This window comes from Natrix helvetica, assembly GCF_964273705.1.
Source record: "Natrix helvetica genome assembly, chromosome: 12".
In the NCBI taxonomy this organism is placed as follows: Eukaryota; Metazoa; Chordata; class Lepidosauria; order Squamata; family Natricidae; genus Natrix; species Natrix helvetica.
Genome location: NC_138556.1, coordinates 18,619,557 through 18,636,375, shown reverse-complemented (window position 1 = coordinate 18,636,375; position 16,819 = coordinate 18,619,557). Strand labels below are relative to the sequence as shown.

At 48.6% G+C, this 16,819-nt stretch overlaps 1 protein-coding gene across 3 annotated transcripts in view; it reads right to left on the bottom strand.

The window, feature by feature from the left end:
* Positions 1-1,725: 1,725 nt before the first annotated feature.
* Positions 1,726-16,819, bottom strand: part of HMG20A (high mobility group 20A) — a 41,900-nt gene continuing 26,806 nt past the window's right edge. For 2 of the 3 annotated variants that reach the window (XM_081965003.1, XM_081965002.1), the window contains exons 5-10: positions 13,789-13,921; positions 13,441-13,472; positions 9,125-9,200; positions 6,531-6,746; positions 4,246-4,389; positions 1,726-2,410 (exon numbers count right to left, since the gene is read on the bottom strand). In XM_081965003.1, the coding sequence (XP_081821129.1) occupies positions 4,253-4,389; positions 6,531-6,746; positions 9,125-9,200; positions 13,441-13,472; positions 13,789-13,921 (594 nt within the window). In that variant the 3' untranslated portion in view covers positions 1,726-2,410; positions 4,246-4,252. The remainder of the gene's footprint in view (positions 2,411-4,245; positions 4,390-6,530; positions 6,747-9,124; positions 9,201-13,440; positions 13,473-13,788; positions 13,922-16,819) is intronic. The other variant, XM_081965004.1, reaches the window with a different exon arrangement.

Here is a 16,819-nt window from a genome sequence, read left to right as displayed (position 1 = left end):
AATGTGTTTGTGTGTGTGTGTTTTTATTTCTTCCATAAAGGTAAAGGTTCCCCTCGCACATATGTGCTAGTCGTTCCCGACTCTAGGGGGCAGTGGTCGTCTCCATTTCAAAGCCAAAGAGCCAGCGCTGTCCGAAGACGTCTCCGTGGTCATGTGGCCGGCATGACTCAACGCTGAAGGCGCACGGAACGCAGTTATCTTCCCACCAAAGGTGGTTCCTATTTTTCTACTTGCATTTTTTTACGTGCTTTCAAATTGCTAGGCTGGCAGGTGGGACAAGTCACAGGAGCTCACTCCGTTACGCGGCGCTCAGGATTCGAACTGCCAAACTACCAACCTTTCCGATCGACAAGCTCAGCGTCTATTAGCCACTGAGCCACCGCGTCCCTCCTTCCTCCGCTATTTCTTCTAGGGGCAACGTTAAATGCCAGCCTCACTTCCTGTGGCTGGAACAGAATTGCCCATAGAACAATGAGAACATCTGGCGGAGGAAGACGAGCTGGAAGTCAAAAAGCAAAGTTCGAAACTTCGGCCAGGGGGTTTCCTCACCCAGGACATTTCCACCCCCCCCCTCCCGCCTGATGCTTTTGCTGAATTGAAGGAAATGACACCAGCACCGGTGCTCTCTGACGGAGGCGCTCAAGAGGCAGGCATGCCCATATGATGTATCCTGCTCTGTGGTTTAGAGACAGATACAAGTTCTCGATTTACGACCGCAATGGAGCCCCATAATTTCTGCTGTTAAAAGCGAGGCATTTGTTGAATGAATTTGGCTCCATTTTACCAGCTCTCTTGCCACTGTCGTTAAGGGAACTCCTGCAGCTTTTAAAGCTAGTAACCCAGTTATTACCGTCTCCGTGGTCATGTGGCCGGCATGACTCAACGCCAAAGGTGCAGGGAACACTGTTCCCTTCCCACCAAAGGTGGTCCCTATTTTTCTACTTGCATTTTTACGTGCTTTCGAACTGCTAGGTTGGCAGAAGCTGGGACAAGTAACAGGAGCTCACTCTGTTACACGGCGCTGGGGATTCGAACCGCTGAACTGCCGACCTCTCTAATCAACAAACTCAGCGTCTTAGCCACTGAGCCACCATGTTCCTGTGAGTTACTTACAAAGTAATAAAAATGGGATTAGCATCTAAATAAAAATCTATAAATAAAAAACAACCAATTGGAAATGAGGATTTGAAATAAGTGTCGATAGTTGTTATCACACAGAAGCAGCTAAATGAAACCAGAACGATGCAATTTATTAACAGGCTTCTCCAACATGGAGACCTTCATGTGTTTTGGATTTTAATTTCTCAGCTTTTCCTCTTCAGCCTTGGAATTAACTTCTGTTCTAGAAAATCCAGAAGGCATCAGGCTGACCAAGGGCTGCAGTGCATAAAAGCAGGCTCAGCATCTCACACGCATCAGGCAGAATCTCTACAGGGCACAATCTCTTGCAGTTCACCTATAGATTATACCTGTATAACACCTGGCTGTCCCCGGGCAGCTTTCACTGCTGCACAACTGCTTAATCCAGGGGTGTCCAAACTTGGGAACTTTAAGACTTGTGGACTTCAACTCCCAGAATTCCCCAGCCAGCTGGCTGGGGAATTCTGGGAGTTGAAGTCCACAAGTCTTAAAGTTCCCAAGTTTGGACACCCCTGGATTAATCATTATAAAAGAAAAAAGTGAACTTTTCAGCTATTCAGGAAATAAGCACCAAAGATATGGACCTCCCCTTTTCCACATCCTTTATTTCTGAAGCATCATCACATTTTACCAGAAAAAGGGGAAGAAATGTAATACACACACGCACCCTCCCAGACACATACAGAGAAATCTTTGCGCGTTTTCTAGTTTTGAGAGAGAGAGAAGGAGAGAGAGACTGGAGTAAGACTCCGGCATACACCAAAACTAAGTAGCATGCTACAAAACAAAAATAAGTTGGACTACAATGAGCATGAAGATCTTGTATTTTTAATGTCAGAAGAAGGCTGGACGGTCTTCTTCTCTCCAAGACGGTCGGTGGTCTTCTCCCCAAGGGAAGCCCAGGGACTCTTGTGTTGGGCAAGACAAGACTGACCTGAAATTAAGGAGTAAAGAGGCAGGGAAATGCTCTCCTTGGGAGGGCCTGAAGAAGAACCCCTTTTCGTTGCAACGAAAAACACAACCATGTTGACTCAAATGGGAACGGAGCGCAGCCATCGCGCTTGTTCAAGGCCGTTGGTCCGTGGCTAGCGGATAAACGATAAGGAATGGAGGACCGGGCAGAAAAACTGGGCCATTATCTTATCGCGGCTTCTCAAAAGCATAAGTCCTCAAGCTTTCAAGGAAAGAACTGGAACTTATCTCCAAATGTTTGCCTTTTATTTCTTGGCTTAGTCCCACGTCATGGGTCTCGTTCCAGGCATCTTTCTCCCTTTAAGACAAAAAATAATAATAATCCTAGAAACTGCAGATAAAACAGAAGAGGAGGAGAAAAATGGATTAGAAGGTGAGCTGGGGTATTGGGAAGGCATCTTTGAAGAATTTAGCCCAACTCGACTAAGTTCCATGGAGAGAGTCTGTCTTGAGAGAAGTAAGTTGGCCCCAGCAGTCACACCTGCTACCAGGTATGAATTGTTAACCCACCTGACCTGCTTTGAAATCACCTGCACCATCTCCTAGATCAGAGGTGTCCAACTTTGGCAACTTTTAAGAGTTCTGGACTTCAACTCCCAACTTTTAAGAGTTGTGGAGTTCAACTCCCAGAATTTCCATGCTGGCTGGGGAATTCTGGGAGCTAAAGTCCACAACTCTTTAAACTTGGCAGTTGACGTCCACGACTCTTAAAAAGTTGTCAAGGTTGGACACCCCTGCTCTACACGTTCTCCTCCTTTCCTTTTACTATCACCTCCCGCTGAAGGAAGCTGCTGAGATGAGGCCTCCAGGAGTCTTAGTGAGCCCCATCCATTGGGAACCAGCACTGTTAACGGTCCTGGTTGGGTTATTTTTAGGTAGTGAGAACATACCATCGATGGGAGGAGAAAAAGAAAACAAATAAAGAAGCAAGAGAAGAGTTTGCTTGGGGATTTTTTTTTGGGGGGGGGGGTTATTTCTAGAAGTGGTTGAAACCATTTTTTTCCCCACGAAGGAAGCCACGGTTGCCTTTGGGTGCCCCAGGGAAGGTTCTTAACTCTTCCAGGATTCCTCGTCGGAAATGAATGGGGACTAGGAGCCTTCGGGGCGTCTGAGACTTTGGACAGGCCTGGGTTGAAAAGGAGAAACCGGGAAGGGAAACATCTGGCCTGGAGCCTCGGTTGCTCTTCCGGAGCCTGTCTAAACGGAACTGCCATGTTCTGTCATGGCACGAATCCCCGACGTCTGCCTTGGCAGCTCCTGGGCAGAAGAGCCACCGCTGCCATCATCACCGAAAAGAGACGCTTTGTCAAACGAAGGGGGCCGATCAGCTGTGGAAAAATCCCAGGCTCGCATCCCACAAGCTGCTTCCCTTCATCAAAGGGCAGCAGAAGTGCGGCTGATGCCTCCCTGCGGGGAGACCAGCCTTGGCTCAGAACCGTCGCCTGTTCCATCTGGCTGCTCGCTGGAAGGACGAGTGGGCTTTTCAGCCGACGCCAAGGGAGGACGGCGAGCGTGCAATTAACAGCACTTGGCAGCCATGATCGAAGGTCGGGCTCCTCTGGCTTCTCCAGCACAGATGGACCTGAACTGAAAGGGCAGTTGGTGTTTTTTTTCTTCTTTTTCTTTTTTCCGATTCGCAATTCACAACTGAGAAGGCAGGAATTGAGCCTTATGGACTGAGAGGGAAGTGGGAGTGGGGAAGGAAAGGGGAAGGAAGAAAGGAAATGGGATGGGGAGGGAAGGGAAAGGGGAAGAGAAGAGAGAGAGGACAGGAAAGGAAGAGGGAAGGAAAGGAAAGAAAGGGAGGGAGGGAGACAGGAGGAGAGGAAATGAGAGGAGAGGAGAAGGAAGGAAAGAAAAGGAAGGAAAGGGAGGGGAGGGGAGAGGAAAGGAACGGAAGTGGGAGGGAAGGGAAAGAAAGCAACTATCCTTCTGCTTTCGGTTGTTTTGAAGAATGTACATTCTTCGAAATCAAGAGAGACACAAGCATTGCTGAAACTAAAGTGGGAGGATTGGTGAGGGCCCAACGCGAAGAGTTTGGTGTAGCTGCGGATGGTTTTTGTACCGTCTGGGGCAAGAGTTCAATTCAGCTCTGAATTCCCAGAGGCCCCGATCAGGTAACTAGGAACTCACCAGGTGATTAACGCTCAAGATGGTTTACCACCTCCCGGACTGTCGCTATCAGGGTCTCATTCTCCTGTGGGTTGGCCAGGATAAGGTGGTGCAGACGGTTCATGTAGGAATCAATAGTGTCTAAGGTGGGGATCTCCCCGCTCCCTGGAAAACAGAAACAGAAGTCACGGCCACTTGGCAACCGCCTTCCCAAGGAATGGAGGCTCTCTGCAGGGTAGAGGAGGAGCAGAAGGGAAGGACTCCCGGGGCCTCTACGGGGGCGACCAGGCAGGGGTGAAATCCTCCTGGTTCCGTCGAACCAGCAGAGACGATTGGCATGTTCTCTGAACCAGTGGCAAAAATCCCTGCCTGGTCGCCCTGTCGCCTCTTCCGGCCGTTCGACCCGCCCACCCAATCCGAACGTTTCTCCCTCCAGTCACAGCAGAGCTGCTGCAGCCTGTCCCTTTAAGGTAGTCCCCAGGAGGGAGGGGGCCAGGGGGGGGACCATAAAGGGAGCAGCAGCTCTGCTGCGAATGGAGGGAGAAACGTTCAGGTTGTCTCTTGCCACAGAATTCAACGTTAAATGCAGCAGAGGCAACCCGAACGTTTCTCCCTCCATTCGCAGCAGAGTTGCTGCAGCCTGTCCCTTTAAGGTACTTTGACCCCCTGGAAGGGAGGGGGCCGGGGGGGGACCATAAAGGGAGCAGAAGCTCTGCAGCGAATGGACTCATGCACACATTTTTTCCTACCGGGTTCTGTGGGCGTGGCTTGTTGTTGTTGTTGGGGACCTATGACTGAGTGGACGTGGCCATGAGTGACATAGAGTTGGCCACACCCACTCAGTCACAGGACCCCACCACCAAGCCACACCCACAGAACCGGTAGTAAAAAAAAAAAGAATTTCACCACTGCAACCAGAGCGCCCAACCTGCACGAACCGGGATGCTCTAATTTTGTTTTTTTAGACAACGTTCTACCCAACCAAACAGGATGGCAAGCTAGTGTGCTACAAAGCGGAGCATGAGCCATGTTCCCAGCGCTTCCTCGGAGCCCGACAGACTCTAGAGCAGGAATGTCCGACCTTGGCCACTTTTAAGACTTGTGGACTTTAACTCTCAGAATTCCCCAGCCAGCCACGGGAGTTGAAGTCCACGGGTCTTCAAAGTGGCCACGGTTGGAGAGCCCTGGTTCCAGAGGCAACCTTGGAAAATAAACGGCATCTCAGGCCTGCAGCCATCTTTTCTTTTGGATTTTTGGCCTGGCACACTTTCTATTATTCTGCTATGCATTTTCTATGGTGGGAAAACGGGAGGGGGGATTGTACGGAGTTAGATGCAATGTAGCCATAACGACGTTCTTTCTAGAAAGCCAAGGTCATCCTTTGTCTCTGCACCTCTGCCAGCATGGCAGTGGGAGATTGGAACATGGGATGGACTGGTGGGTGTGGGGGGCAAGATCTTGAACTTTCAGCCGGGTGGGGGAAACCTGGAAGCTTTCAGATTCGGGTTTTCCCAGATGTGCCAAGAGGGCTCTCTTCATAAATTGGAACTTTGAGGAATCCTTTGCCTCGGACTCTGATTTAATTTTGGATGCCATTTGGAGCCCTGACACGGTGGAGATGACTCGTGCTGGAGACTCTATTTGCCTTCTGGGGTAAAAGGGTGTTCCCTTTTAGGGCAACCATCTTGTGAGAGAGCCTACGAGAATGTTATGGATTGCCAACGACAAAAGCCAGGGAGGTGCCTTCATTACGGCAGCTTAAAGCTGGAAGGTAGGCATGGAAGAAGAAGAAACCAACCAGAGGCTCACTTTATTCCAAAGGTGACCTATAAATGTTTTATTTATAACACCCATCGTGCGTTGGGTGATGGCACCTAAGCTCACCTGGCAGCACCATTCAGTTGGGGGGGGGGCGAGGGGGGGAAGAGGACGGGTCACCTGGAGAACTATTTCTAAACCTTCTCAAAGGGTCGCTCCAAATTTGAAAGATCAAAGAAACCAAGCGTGAAAAGAAAGATGGTTGGACGTAACCATGCGAAGGAGGCGGCACTTCCACTGAAGGCCAATGTAAGAGCTGTGGTGGCACAGTGCTTAGAATGCAGCATTGCAGGCTCTAATTCTGCTGACTGTCAGCAGTTCGAGTCTCACGGCTCAAGGTTGACTCAGTCTTCCGTCCGCCTGTAGTCGATAAAATGAAGACCCAGATTTTTTTTTGGGGGGGGGGAATATGCTGAATCTGTAAATCGCTTACAGAGGGCCGCGAAGCACTGTGAAAGCGGTATATAGGTCCGACGGCCATTGTTCACCTGGTAAGGGGACCCCGGCAAAGCTACTGGCTAGAGCCTGTCGTAAGGCTTCCAAGTGCTGTTGCAACACCGTGTTGCGGCTGCGCTCGTGGATCACGTCCACCTCCAGCTTCTCCACCGCAGTCCTCATGCTCTCCACGTGTTTCTGGAGGGCCGCGTTCCTTTCCTCAAACTCCATGTTGGACTTGCGAAGCTGGCGCAGCTCGGCTTCTCGCGCTGACAACAACAGAGAAGAGGGCGAGAACCACGTTATCTAAAATTCAGAAGATTTGGCCTGAGTGGGGAAAGGTTTGGGCCCTCATCCCCCTCATTTCTCGTCTCTTGATCACCAAAGGATCGGTTCAAAGAAAGACAAGATAAAGGGATTTATAGAATTAAGAGATGTCGTTATTAAGAAGGTAAAAGGTAAGGATTTTCTCTATCCAGTCTTTCTCTGACATTAGGGACATCAGCTCATCTCTGTTTCTTGGCCGAGGGAGCCACCATTGTCCAAAGACGCCTCTGTGTTACCTTCCCACCGAAGTGGTACCTATTTATCTATTCGCATTCGCATGCTTTCGAACTGAAGGTAATTTCTGCTTCAGGTATTCTGAAGAACGAGTGAGAAGTCCCAACAGTTTCAAATGAAATAAGTACAACAATTTCTTCTTAAACCAGGTTTCCCAACTTTGGCAACTTTTAAGGCAGGTAGACTTCAACTCCCAGATTTCCCCAGCCAGCCAGTTGAAGTCCACTCATTTTAAAGTTGTCAACGTTGGGGGGAACCCGGTCTTAGATTCTTCTTACCATCAGGAACATTAACCGAGTTGCATAATCTCAATGATACCCTCTAGAACAGGGGTGGGGAACGATGGGTACTTTATGACTTGTGGGCTTCAACTTCCTGGCTCAGGAATTCTGGGAGCTGAAGTCCACAAGCCATAAACAGGACACCGTTCCCTACCCCTCATCTACATGCTTTATATCAAATTCTTGAAATAATTCTCTTTAAAGCCTTCAAAAGGTAGAGAAAGAAGACTTGGGGTTTAGGTCTGATGAGTCATTTTTGAAATTCTATTTGGGATAAAATTACTTTTAAACTAATTTTAGAAAGCAATCAAGAATTTATTATGAAAAATGTTCAGAGATAGTCCTACATGCCCTTAGCATTTCATTAGATTAAATGAAGGTTTCTCCCCTCCTTCCCCCCTGTAAGCTGTGATGGAGGAGTTCTAATCAAACAGTTACGTATTATCAACTCTGATCAAAGAGTTTCTAAGGAAACTGGGGGGAGAAAAAAATCACAGTAGATTAATGCTAATGTAATTTTGCTGCCCATCATTTCTGGCAAAATGGCAAACATTAAAGGTAAAGGTTCCCTTCGTGCTAGTGGTTCCTGACTCTAGGGGGCGGTGCTCATCTCCGTTTGAAAGCCAAAGAGCCAGCGCTGTCCGAAGACGTCTCCATGGTCATGTGGCCAGCATGACTCAATGCCGAAGGCTCACAGAACGCTGTTCCCTTCCCACCAAAGGTGGTTCCTATTTTTCTACTTGCATTTTTAACGTGCTTTCGAACTGCTAGGTTGGCAAAAGCTGGGACAAGTCACGGGAGCTCACTCCATTATGCGGCGCTAGGGATTCAGACTGCCAAACTGCCAACCTTTCTGATCGTCTTAGCCACTGAGCCACCGCGTTCCAAACATTAAAGATACACAAATCGAGACACCCTTATTTTAATCTGTCATTATATCCACAAAGGAATTGCATTGCCTCCGCAGATGCCTTACGCCAAATAAGTGAATAAATTCCATGAAGGAGCTTTTCCTACAGTCAACTAAAAGAAAAATTGTCTTCCCTGGATTTAAGAGTGTATTTTCCTAGGCCTGCACAACTATTGTGTGAGCTCAGAAATTGGCACAGCTCTTCTAGAGAGACACTATGAGGATGCCAGTTTTGGCTCCAACTGTTGCAAGACTCCTGGCAAATGCATTATCTTAATTCAGCTGTTATTAGCTGCAAGGTTTCCTATAATAAAGCAACAGATAAATATGTCTTCCTTTTTAAAAATGAAGTTATCTTACGGGTTTTAAACCGCGGATGTTTCAACAGTGGTGGGATTCCAAAACTTTTGCTACCAGTTCTGTGGGCGTGGCTTGGTGGGCGTGGCAGGGAAAGGATACTGCAAAATCCCCATTCCCTCCCCATCATCTGGGACTCGGGAGGCAGAGAATAGATGGGGGCGGGGCCAGCCAGAGGTGGTATTTGCCAGTTCTCCAAACTATTCAAAATTTCCGCTATCGGTTCTCCAGAACTGGTCAGAACCCCCAGAAACCACCTCTGGTGTCCAACCTTGGCAACCTGCCTGGGGAATTCTGGTAGTTAAAGTCCACAAGTCTTAAAGTTGCCAAGGTTGGACTCCCCTGGTTTAAACATTCATCTGATCTACACACATACACACACACACACACACACCTTCCCTGGGAGTGAGCCCTATGGAATGCAATGGGGGTCCTGAATAGACATCGGCCGTGTTGTTCTATCGCATGGCAAAACGTTGAGAACACGGCAAATGTGAAAGGAGAAAGAGGATGTGAGTTTTTGTTTCGTTCTGCTCACCTTTACTATGGTTCAAAAACTCCTCGGTAAATATTGGAATATCGAACACTGACCTCTCCTTTGTATCCGGTTCCTTCTGCAATCAGACAAAGTTGCGTCTTGAAAAGTCACAATACGAAACAACTCTGAAGGCCCTTATAACCTTGTAACCCCTTTCAGGCATTAATCAAAGGAAGGACATTATGCTCATTTACAGATTAACAGAGTTGGAAGGGACCTTGTAGGCTATCTAGTCCAACCCCCCCACCCAAGCAGGAGATCCTACACCATTTCTGACAGGTGGCAGTCCAGTCTCTTCTTGAAAGCCTCCAGTGATGAAGCTCCCACCACTTCCGAAGGCAATTTCTGTTCCATGGGTTGATTGTTCTCCCTGTCAGGAAATTCCTCCTTATTTCTAGGTTGAATCTCTCCTTGGTCAGATTCCATCCATTATTCCTTGTCTGGCCTTCAGGTGCTTTGGAAAATAGCTTGACCCCCTCTTCTCTGTGGCAGCCCCTCAAATATTGGAAGATGCTCTCCTGTCTCCCCTGGTCCTTCTCTTCCCTAGACTGCTCTCTAGCTCCCTCTCTGCCTCCGTCGCAGAGGCCTCGTCTGAGCTTCCCTCAGCCTCCAGGACTGGACCATGTTCCTCCCCAACCTCCTCACTGTCCGACGCTTCTGCCAGCTCAACTGGCTGCCAGCAGGCCACAATCCCACCCAACACAGGTATATGAGGAAGGTGGCCTAATGTTGAAGGCAAACTGAAAGGACAGAGTTCCTATCTAAATCAGGGAGAAGGATCTAGACTGAATTACCAGCCAAAATGTGCACAGGGTTCAGGAAAATAGCTGGACAAAGCCCCAAGTATTTCTGTTTTTTTTTCCAATTCTCGGATCTTCGGTCAGGAATCTTGGCTTTCAGAGTTGGCCCTGGCAATTCCTCTGTTACCTTTGCTGTAACAACCGCAGTCAAAACAGTCGTGCAAGAGCGAAAGAGACTGGCAAGGAGTAGGATTTTGAAGCCGCTAAAAGCATCCTGACTGCCAGCGAGATCAATCAAGCAGGGGGAGAAGTCTTTGGTTTGGTTAGGACTGTGGCCTTTTTTAAAAAAAATAGATTGAGCACCTCAGGTTTCGAACGAAGCGTCAAACACGACTTGGGAGTCAAGTTTTAAGGGCTGAAGATCCTATGAAGGAATTTTGGCCGTTCAATCTCGGGGCTTCGCAAGGGCTGCGGCTCTTCACAGGTTTGGTGAAGCCCCTGGCAGGTCTTGTAAGAGGGAGGCAACTTTCCATGTGACCCTTGAAAGCTCTAGTAGAGTTGTTGGAGTGAGTCAAGCAAGGCAGGCAATTCATCTCCTAACCCAGGGGTGTCCAAACTTAGGAACTTTAAGACTTGTGGACCTTCAACTCCCAGAATTCCCCAGCCAGCTGGCTGGGGAATTCTGGGAGTTGAAATTCCACAAGTCTTAAAGTTCCCAAGTTTGGACACCCCTGTCCTAACCGATGGGGAAAGGAACTAAAAACTGAGTCACAAGGAGAGGCTGGGCGAAAGGAAACACAAGCCAACCTTTCTAAAATTAGAGGAAGTGAAATGCTTCCTGTCTGAGGTCCACAATCTGTCAACCACGCGAATCATGCTGACCCAAAGTAACAATTTTTGAAGATAACCACAACTGGAGGGGGAGGAGGAACATTGTAAAGTCCTTGGAGCTCGCTAAACCTGGTTGTTTTCTTGCAGACGTTTCATGACCCAACGGGGTAACATCATCAGTGCTAGAAAAGAATGGGATTTACAGAGGGGAGCGGGAGGAGGAAGAGGAAGACTGTAATGTCCTTGGAGTTCTCAGGAGGAGGAGGAGGAGGAGGAGGACTGTGGAGTGAAGAAGAAGAGGAAGAAGAAGAAGAAGAGGAAGAGGAGGAGGAGGAGGAGGAGGAGGAGGAGGAGGAGGAGGAGGAGGAGGAGGAGGAAGAAGAAGAAGAAGAGGAAAACAGCAAATCTGTCTTTTCTGGGTCCTTGCGAATAGGTGGACAAAAATGCTAAATCCAGCCTAGACCTCTGCTTGATTGTGCAATGAATCACAATAAATAATTTTCAATATCAATAAATATAAAAGCCGGATGCCGTCTCCAAAGGGCATGTGATATTGGGACACTGCTACCACGTCACCCCTCCTCCTCCTCCTCCTCCTTAGATGAGACATCCCCTGCTACCCAATTCCTGGAACGGAGTGGGAAAACGTTGGGGCAGGGCTCATTTTGCAACAGCTCACACAACAACGCTCAGCATCGAGCCAAGGAACGAAACGAAGGACTCCGCCCTCTAAGCGCCATCACCCCCCCCCCCGTTTCTATTTCAGGAACCATCTCAGATAAAATTCATTATAAAAGAAGATATCAGGAACTGAAGGGGCAGGAGGGGAATGCTTGCCTAAGGCAACAAACAGGGTTTAAAACCAGCTTTCATTACAGCCCCAAAGAAAACCGGCATTAAAAGCGGCGAGGAGGGCGAACTCTTTCAGAATTGATGAAAGCGGGGGGGGGGGGGGGGGGGCAGGGGGGGCGGCTGAGCCCCCAGGACAAAATATTGCCTCTCTTGGGAGGTTCCCTGTATGCACCCTCCCCACTGCAAGCAATTAAATCCCAGAGATCAGGCAACGACTTTCAGCTTAATGGAAGCATATTAATGGAAACCATCAGCCCTTTTCCATTAAGCGGGTACATTTCGCCAACATGGGAAGAATCTCCCAGGGGGGAAGTGAGGGGAGGGAAGGGGGGGTCTCCCTAGCATTTAAACCCCTCGCGGGAATGACATCAGCAGAGATCTTATTACCCTTTTATTGCAAAAGGTATCGCGTTTGCTTGGGCTTCGTGTCGGGGCGTCACTAAGACGAGCAAACTCCACGGATGATGATGGCTGCTTTCCTGGTCCTGAAAAGAGGCAGTTAGGGGGACACTGACTTGGGGGTGGGGGTGAGAAGAACTGCGGGGTGTTCCTAGGACAGGCCTCGGCTCTGAGATGCCAGGAACGACCTGAATCCTTGATAGAGGAGAATGTTTTTGTGGCTCAGGGTTGAAATTGGACCCTTGGGGCTCTCTGAGCTTGGTAGTTTTCTTGCAGTCATTTCATTACCCAGCTAGGTAATATCATCAGTGCTAGAAGGGAATGGAGTGTGTGGAGAGGAGGAGGAGGAGGAGGAGGATGAGGAGGAGGAGGAGGAGGAGGAGGAGGAGGAGGAGGAGGACGAGGAGGAGGACGAGGAGGAGGACGACGACTGTGAGGTCCTTATTTTATTTATATATTTTATTTTATTTCTTGGATTTCTAAACCGCCCCCTCTCCCAAAAAGGGACTCTCTTATGCTCTCTTAGCTCGGTTGCCTTCTTGCAGATGTTTCATTACCAGACTAGGTAACTACAGCACTGATGAAGTTACCTAGTTTGGTAATGAAAGGCCCACAAGAAAACAACCAAGCTCAGAGAGCACTAAGGGCCTCTCAATCCGGAGAGTATCAGTAGAGTTTTAAGAAAGAAAATAATGAAACGAAAATATTTTCTTCCGTTCAGTGCATTCTGACATTGTGTTGGCGTGGGGAACAGGCCAATCTGCTTTTGGAGGGTGGCTCTTAAGTTGTGACAATGAATTCTAGCTGGATAAAAGAACTACTATCCACCCTTGGTGTAGTCGTTTAACAGACTACAGGCATATTTCGAAAAATATGGTAGATTTGCAGAATCTTATGCAACTGGTCCAGCAGATCTACCAGCAGACAGGACTGAGGTTATCGTGACTTTGGTCTACGGGATGCTATTTCATTCTATTTTCAGCATGCTTGCTTGTTAACTACAGGAGCCTCAATGCCCCTTTAATTAATTCCAGTTAGCGCTGTCAACCCTGATGTTGGCCTGATTGAGGCCCTTTTGAGACTTTAGCGCTGACACACTGGAGCTGAGTGGTAGGGGCGGCAGAATAGAGATAGCTGGGGTATTATAGTCAAAACAAAATACTTTCTCTTGGGAACCAAGGACATTCCTGTAGGTGTTTGGAAGGAGGGGAGTGATGTCACTTCGCAACTGGATTGCATCCTGACTGGGCCATGTGACAGGTTGTTTTGGCAAAGTGGCAAATGTTTACTTTTAATTAGGTGAAAACCGCAGGAATGTTCCGAGTCGGTTTTCACCAGCCTGTGCCAATATGACATAGCCAATAAACCTGTTCTTGGAGGACTCTATCTGCCTCGGAGTCCTGTTTGCTACGGGTGTGTAACTTGGAACCCTGACAAATGCTTAATGAGAAAAGAATCAGCTCCAGATGTTATCATAAAAAATAAGGTATTTACCTGATGGTCGTGGGGAGCTGGGCGTGTTCCCTCTGAAACAGACAAGACGAGGAGTAAGTTTACAATGTGTTTACAATGATTGCAGCTTCCAAAGATCATGGGATAGCCTTGGACTCTTGACTTACTTCTGGATGCTATTTGGAACCCTGACACTTAACAACCGTGTTACTAACTTGACAACGACAGGGTTTCTCTAGACAACGGTGGCAAGCGAGGTCATAAAATGGGGCAAAACTCAACTCAGCAACTGTCTCACTTAGCAACAACACAAATGTTGGTCTCTGTTGTAAGTCAAGGGCGGCCCGTATTATGGTAAAACAAGCCCGCGTGTTACTTTAGAGCTCGTACCTTGCCGATGTGTTTTGCCTTTCTGTCTGTCCTGGGTTTTCCTGCTAAAGACCTTGTAAGCCTCCGTCTTCTGGTACTGCTCCAACTCCTTCATGTAGCGTTCCTTATCTCGGTCGGCTTCCTCAAGGTAGCGCTGCAATGACAGAACAATCACTCCTCTGTTCTTGGCCAACTGGGTGAGGAAGCCAGAAAGTTGAGATTCAGCCCCGTCTCTGGTTCCCCCCAAGAATGGAAGGCGGAGTTGAATACCAAGAGCTGGCCGGGTTAAAAAGCAGCCGAGTTGCCTCTCGGCACCATCCGTATGTGAATATCAAACTAGAATTTGGCGTTTTGTTCATCGTTGCTCAGTTGTGACCCTCCCCACTTGAGAGGGCCTAACATTTCCCCATATGCCTAAAAGCAACCCTACCAGTTTCCCGGTGAATGGCCATGATCAACTCAAGAGTAGATCCATCTGGATATGAAGTGTCTGCACCTCTGGCTTTACTGTGGGTTTAAACTACACAAATCTTAGGAAAGAGGGAGAGGGAGGGAGATATAGGGGATGGATGGATGGATAGAGAGGGAGGGAGAGGCAAGATATAGATGATGGATGAATGGAGAGAGGGAGAGAGGGAGATATAGATGATGAATAGAGAGAGAGAGACAGACATTCAGACACACAAATAAAGGTGTTGGTATAAATGGAGAGCAGAAGATGCTTATCACAGATTTAATTGCACATCTGTCCTCCCGCCTCTGGATGGGAGGGATCAAGCATAAAAGTTTAGCTTTCCGATCAGCATTCAGTGTTTGAATCTGGTTCTAAAGACATCATATCAAAGTTTGCCTGGAGCTGCCTGTCATTTTTCCTTAATGAATGGAGCCGGGCTGAAAAACTCTTCAAAAGGAGCTGTTAACGGGCAAAGAACTTCAAAAAGAGATCTGAGAGAGGATGGGGGCCCTTTCGGATTAAAAGCCCCTCTTCCCCCCCCCCCCTTCCTCTTTCACTTGGTTTCCTGTGGCTCTCTGAGCCGGTTTAGAAACCGGTGAGGGATGGAGGAAAATACGAGCGATGACAGCAGAACGGAAAAAGCAAAGGGACTCGGTTTCTACCCGAGTGTAAATGAGAAGGCAAGGATGGCCTAGATGGATGGAGGCAACTTTGTCGCGGAGGCAGCTGCGCCGCACGGAAAATCCCTTACGATCCCCTGCATTTTGTCATCAATACATTGCTACAGTGTGGCCTGAATATTAAATCCCTTCCAAAGTGTGTGGAAATGAGGCAAAATGCAACAGGCATCGAGCACAGGTGGTCCTCGACTTATGACAGTTCGCTTAGTGACCGTTCAAAGTTACGACAGCACGGGGGGGGGAAGGGACTCAGGACCATTTTCCACGCTTACGACCGTTGCAGCATCCCCACCATCACGTGATTTACATTCAGCTGCTTGACCACTGACTCACACTTATGACGGTCGCCGTGGATCCCCCTTTTTGTGACCTTCCAACCAGCAAAGTCCACGGGGAAGCCGTGTTCGCTTCACAACCATGTTACTCATTTGGGAACCACAGCGACTCGCTTAAGAAACGGGGCAAGGAGACTCGTAAAATGGGCGAAACTCCTTCAACCCATTTCTCACAAGGCAACATGCATGTTTGGGCTCAATCGCAGTCATAAATTGAGGACTACCTATATAAAGGGAAAAGCGAGGCACGGAGAGGTATCCGAGGTCCTCCTGTCGCTCATGAAAATCAGGTTTAGGTTTAGGTTAGGTTTTATTAAATTTATAGACCGCCCCCTCTCCCCGTAGGGACTCGGGGCGGTGTACAGACTGTTCGTGTATAAAACAACAAAACATAACATAAAACATCAGACAAAACAACGCACACATACCGTCTGTAGGACCAGAGGGGGCCTCGGTGCTCGCTCAGCTTGGTTGTTATATTTGCAAACGTTGCTGTAGGAACCCGAGTTCTGCAAGTGGCTTTTCAGAATTGTCACTTGTGGTGGGATATGCTTTGGGGACGCGGTGGCTCAGTGGCTAAGACGCCGAGCTTATCGCTCAGAAAGGTCAGCAGTTCAGCGGTTCGAATCCCTAGCGCCGCGTAACGGAGTGAGCTCCCGTGACTTGTTTCTGCTTCTGCCAACCGAGCAGTTCGAAAGCAGGTAAAAAATGCAAGTAGAAAAATAGGAACCACCTTTGGTGGGGAGGTAACTTGCCTTCGGGAGTTTAGTCATGCCAGCCACATGACCACGGAGATGTCCTCGGACAGCGCTTGCTCTTCGGCTTTGAAACAGAGATGAGCACCGCCCCCTAGAGTCAGGAACGACTAGCACATTTGTGAGAGGGGAACCTTGACCTTACGTTTTGTATTTCTCCTGTTGCTTCCGCTTAGTCCCTCTGTCAGCCAGGCTGATTTATTTCCTGAGTTTGAAAACTGCTCAGGAAGCCAAATTGCGAACAGGACATTGTCTCTCCCATAAACAAAGCGAAAAGCCATTCAGAATTTCAAGGCCTTGCTTCTGAGGAGACCCATTCAGGACACCACCACCCCCCAGTGCCAGCAACGCCGCTGGAACCTGCTCCGAGGCATCCGCCACAGCCAGCTTAAAACCGGCAACGCTCACTAAACAAAGCATGTCAGCTTGCCAGCCGTCTCCTCGCCAACCTCCCTTGGTTTTCGTCCTTCGGACCAAAAAGGCGAATTGAGGAATGATACGCAGGATGTTTTCTCGACATTGTGAGCAGCCGTTCTAAAAGGGGGAGATGAATTGTTCCTTTGTCCCCGGCGTTTTCAATCAGCACCCTGTTCAATCTGTTCTTTCGGTTGTTATCTGCTTGGCCCGAGATGCCAGCTGTACCGATGAATGCAAGGAGGCATCGTTCCATCAGCTTGCCTTGCCAGTTCACCACAATTCCCTGGGCACCGAGGCACGTTCCTACCTGTCGCACTCCAGAGTTGCCTCCTGCAGGCTAAAGGGCTGTGTTATATTACGGAGAAACTACAGGTCCAGGAGGAAGGTGTCTTTTAGAAAGCATCCTAGCCT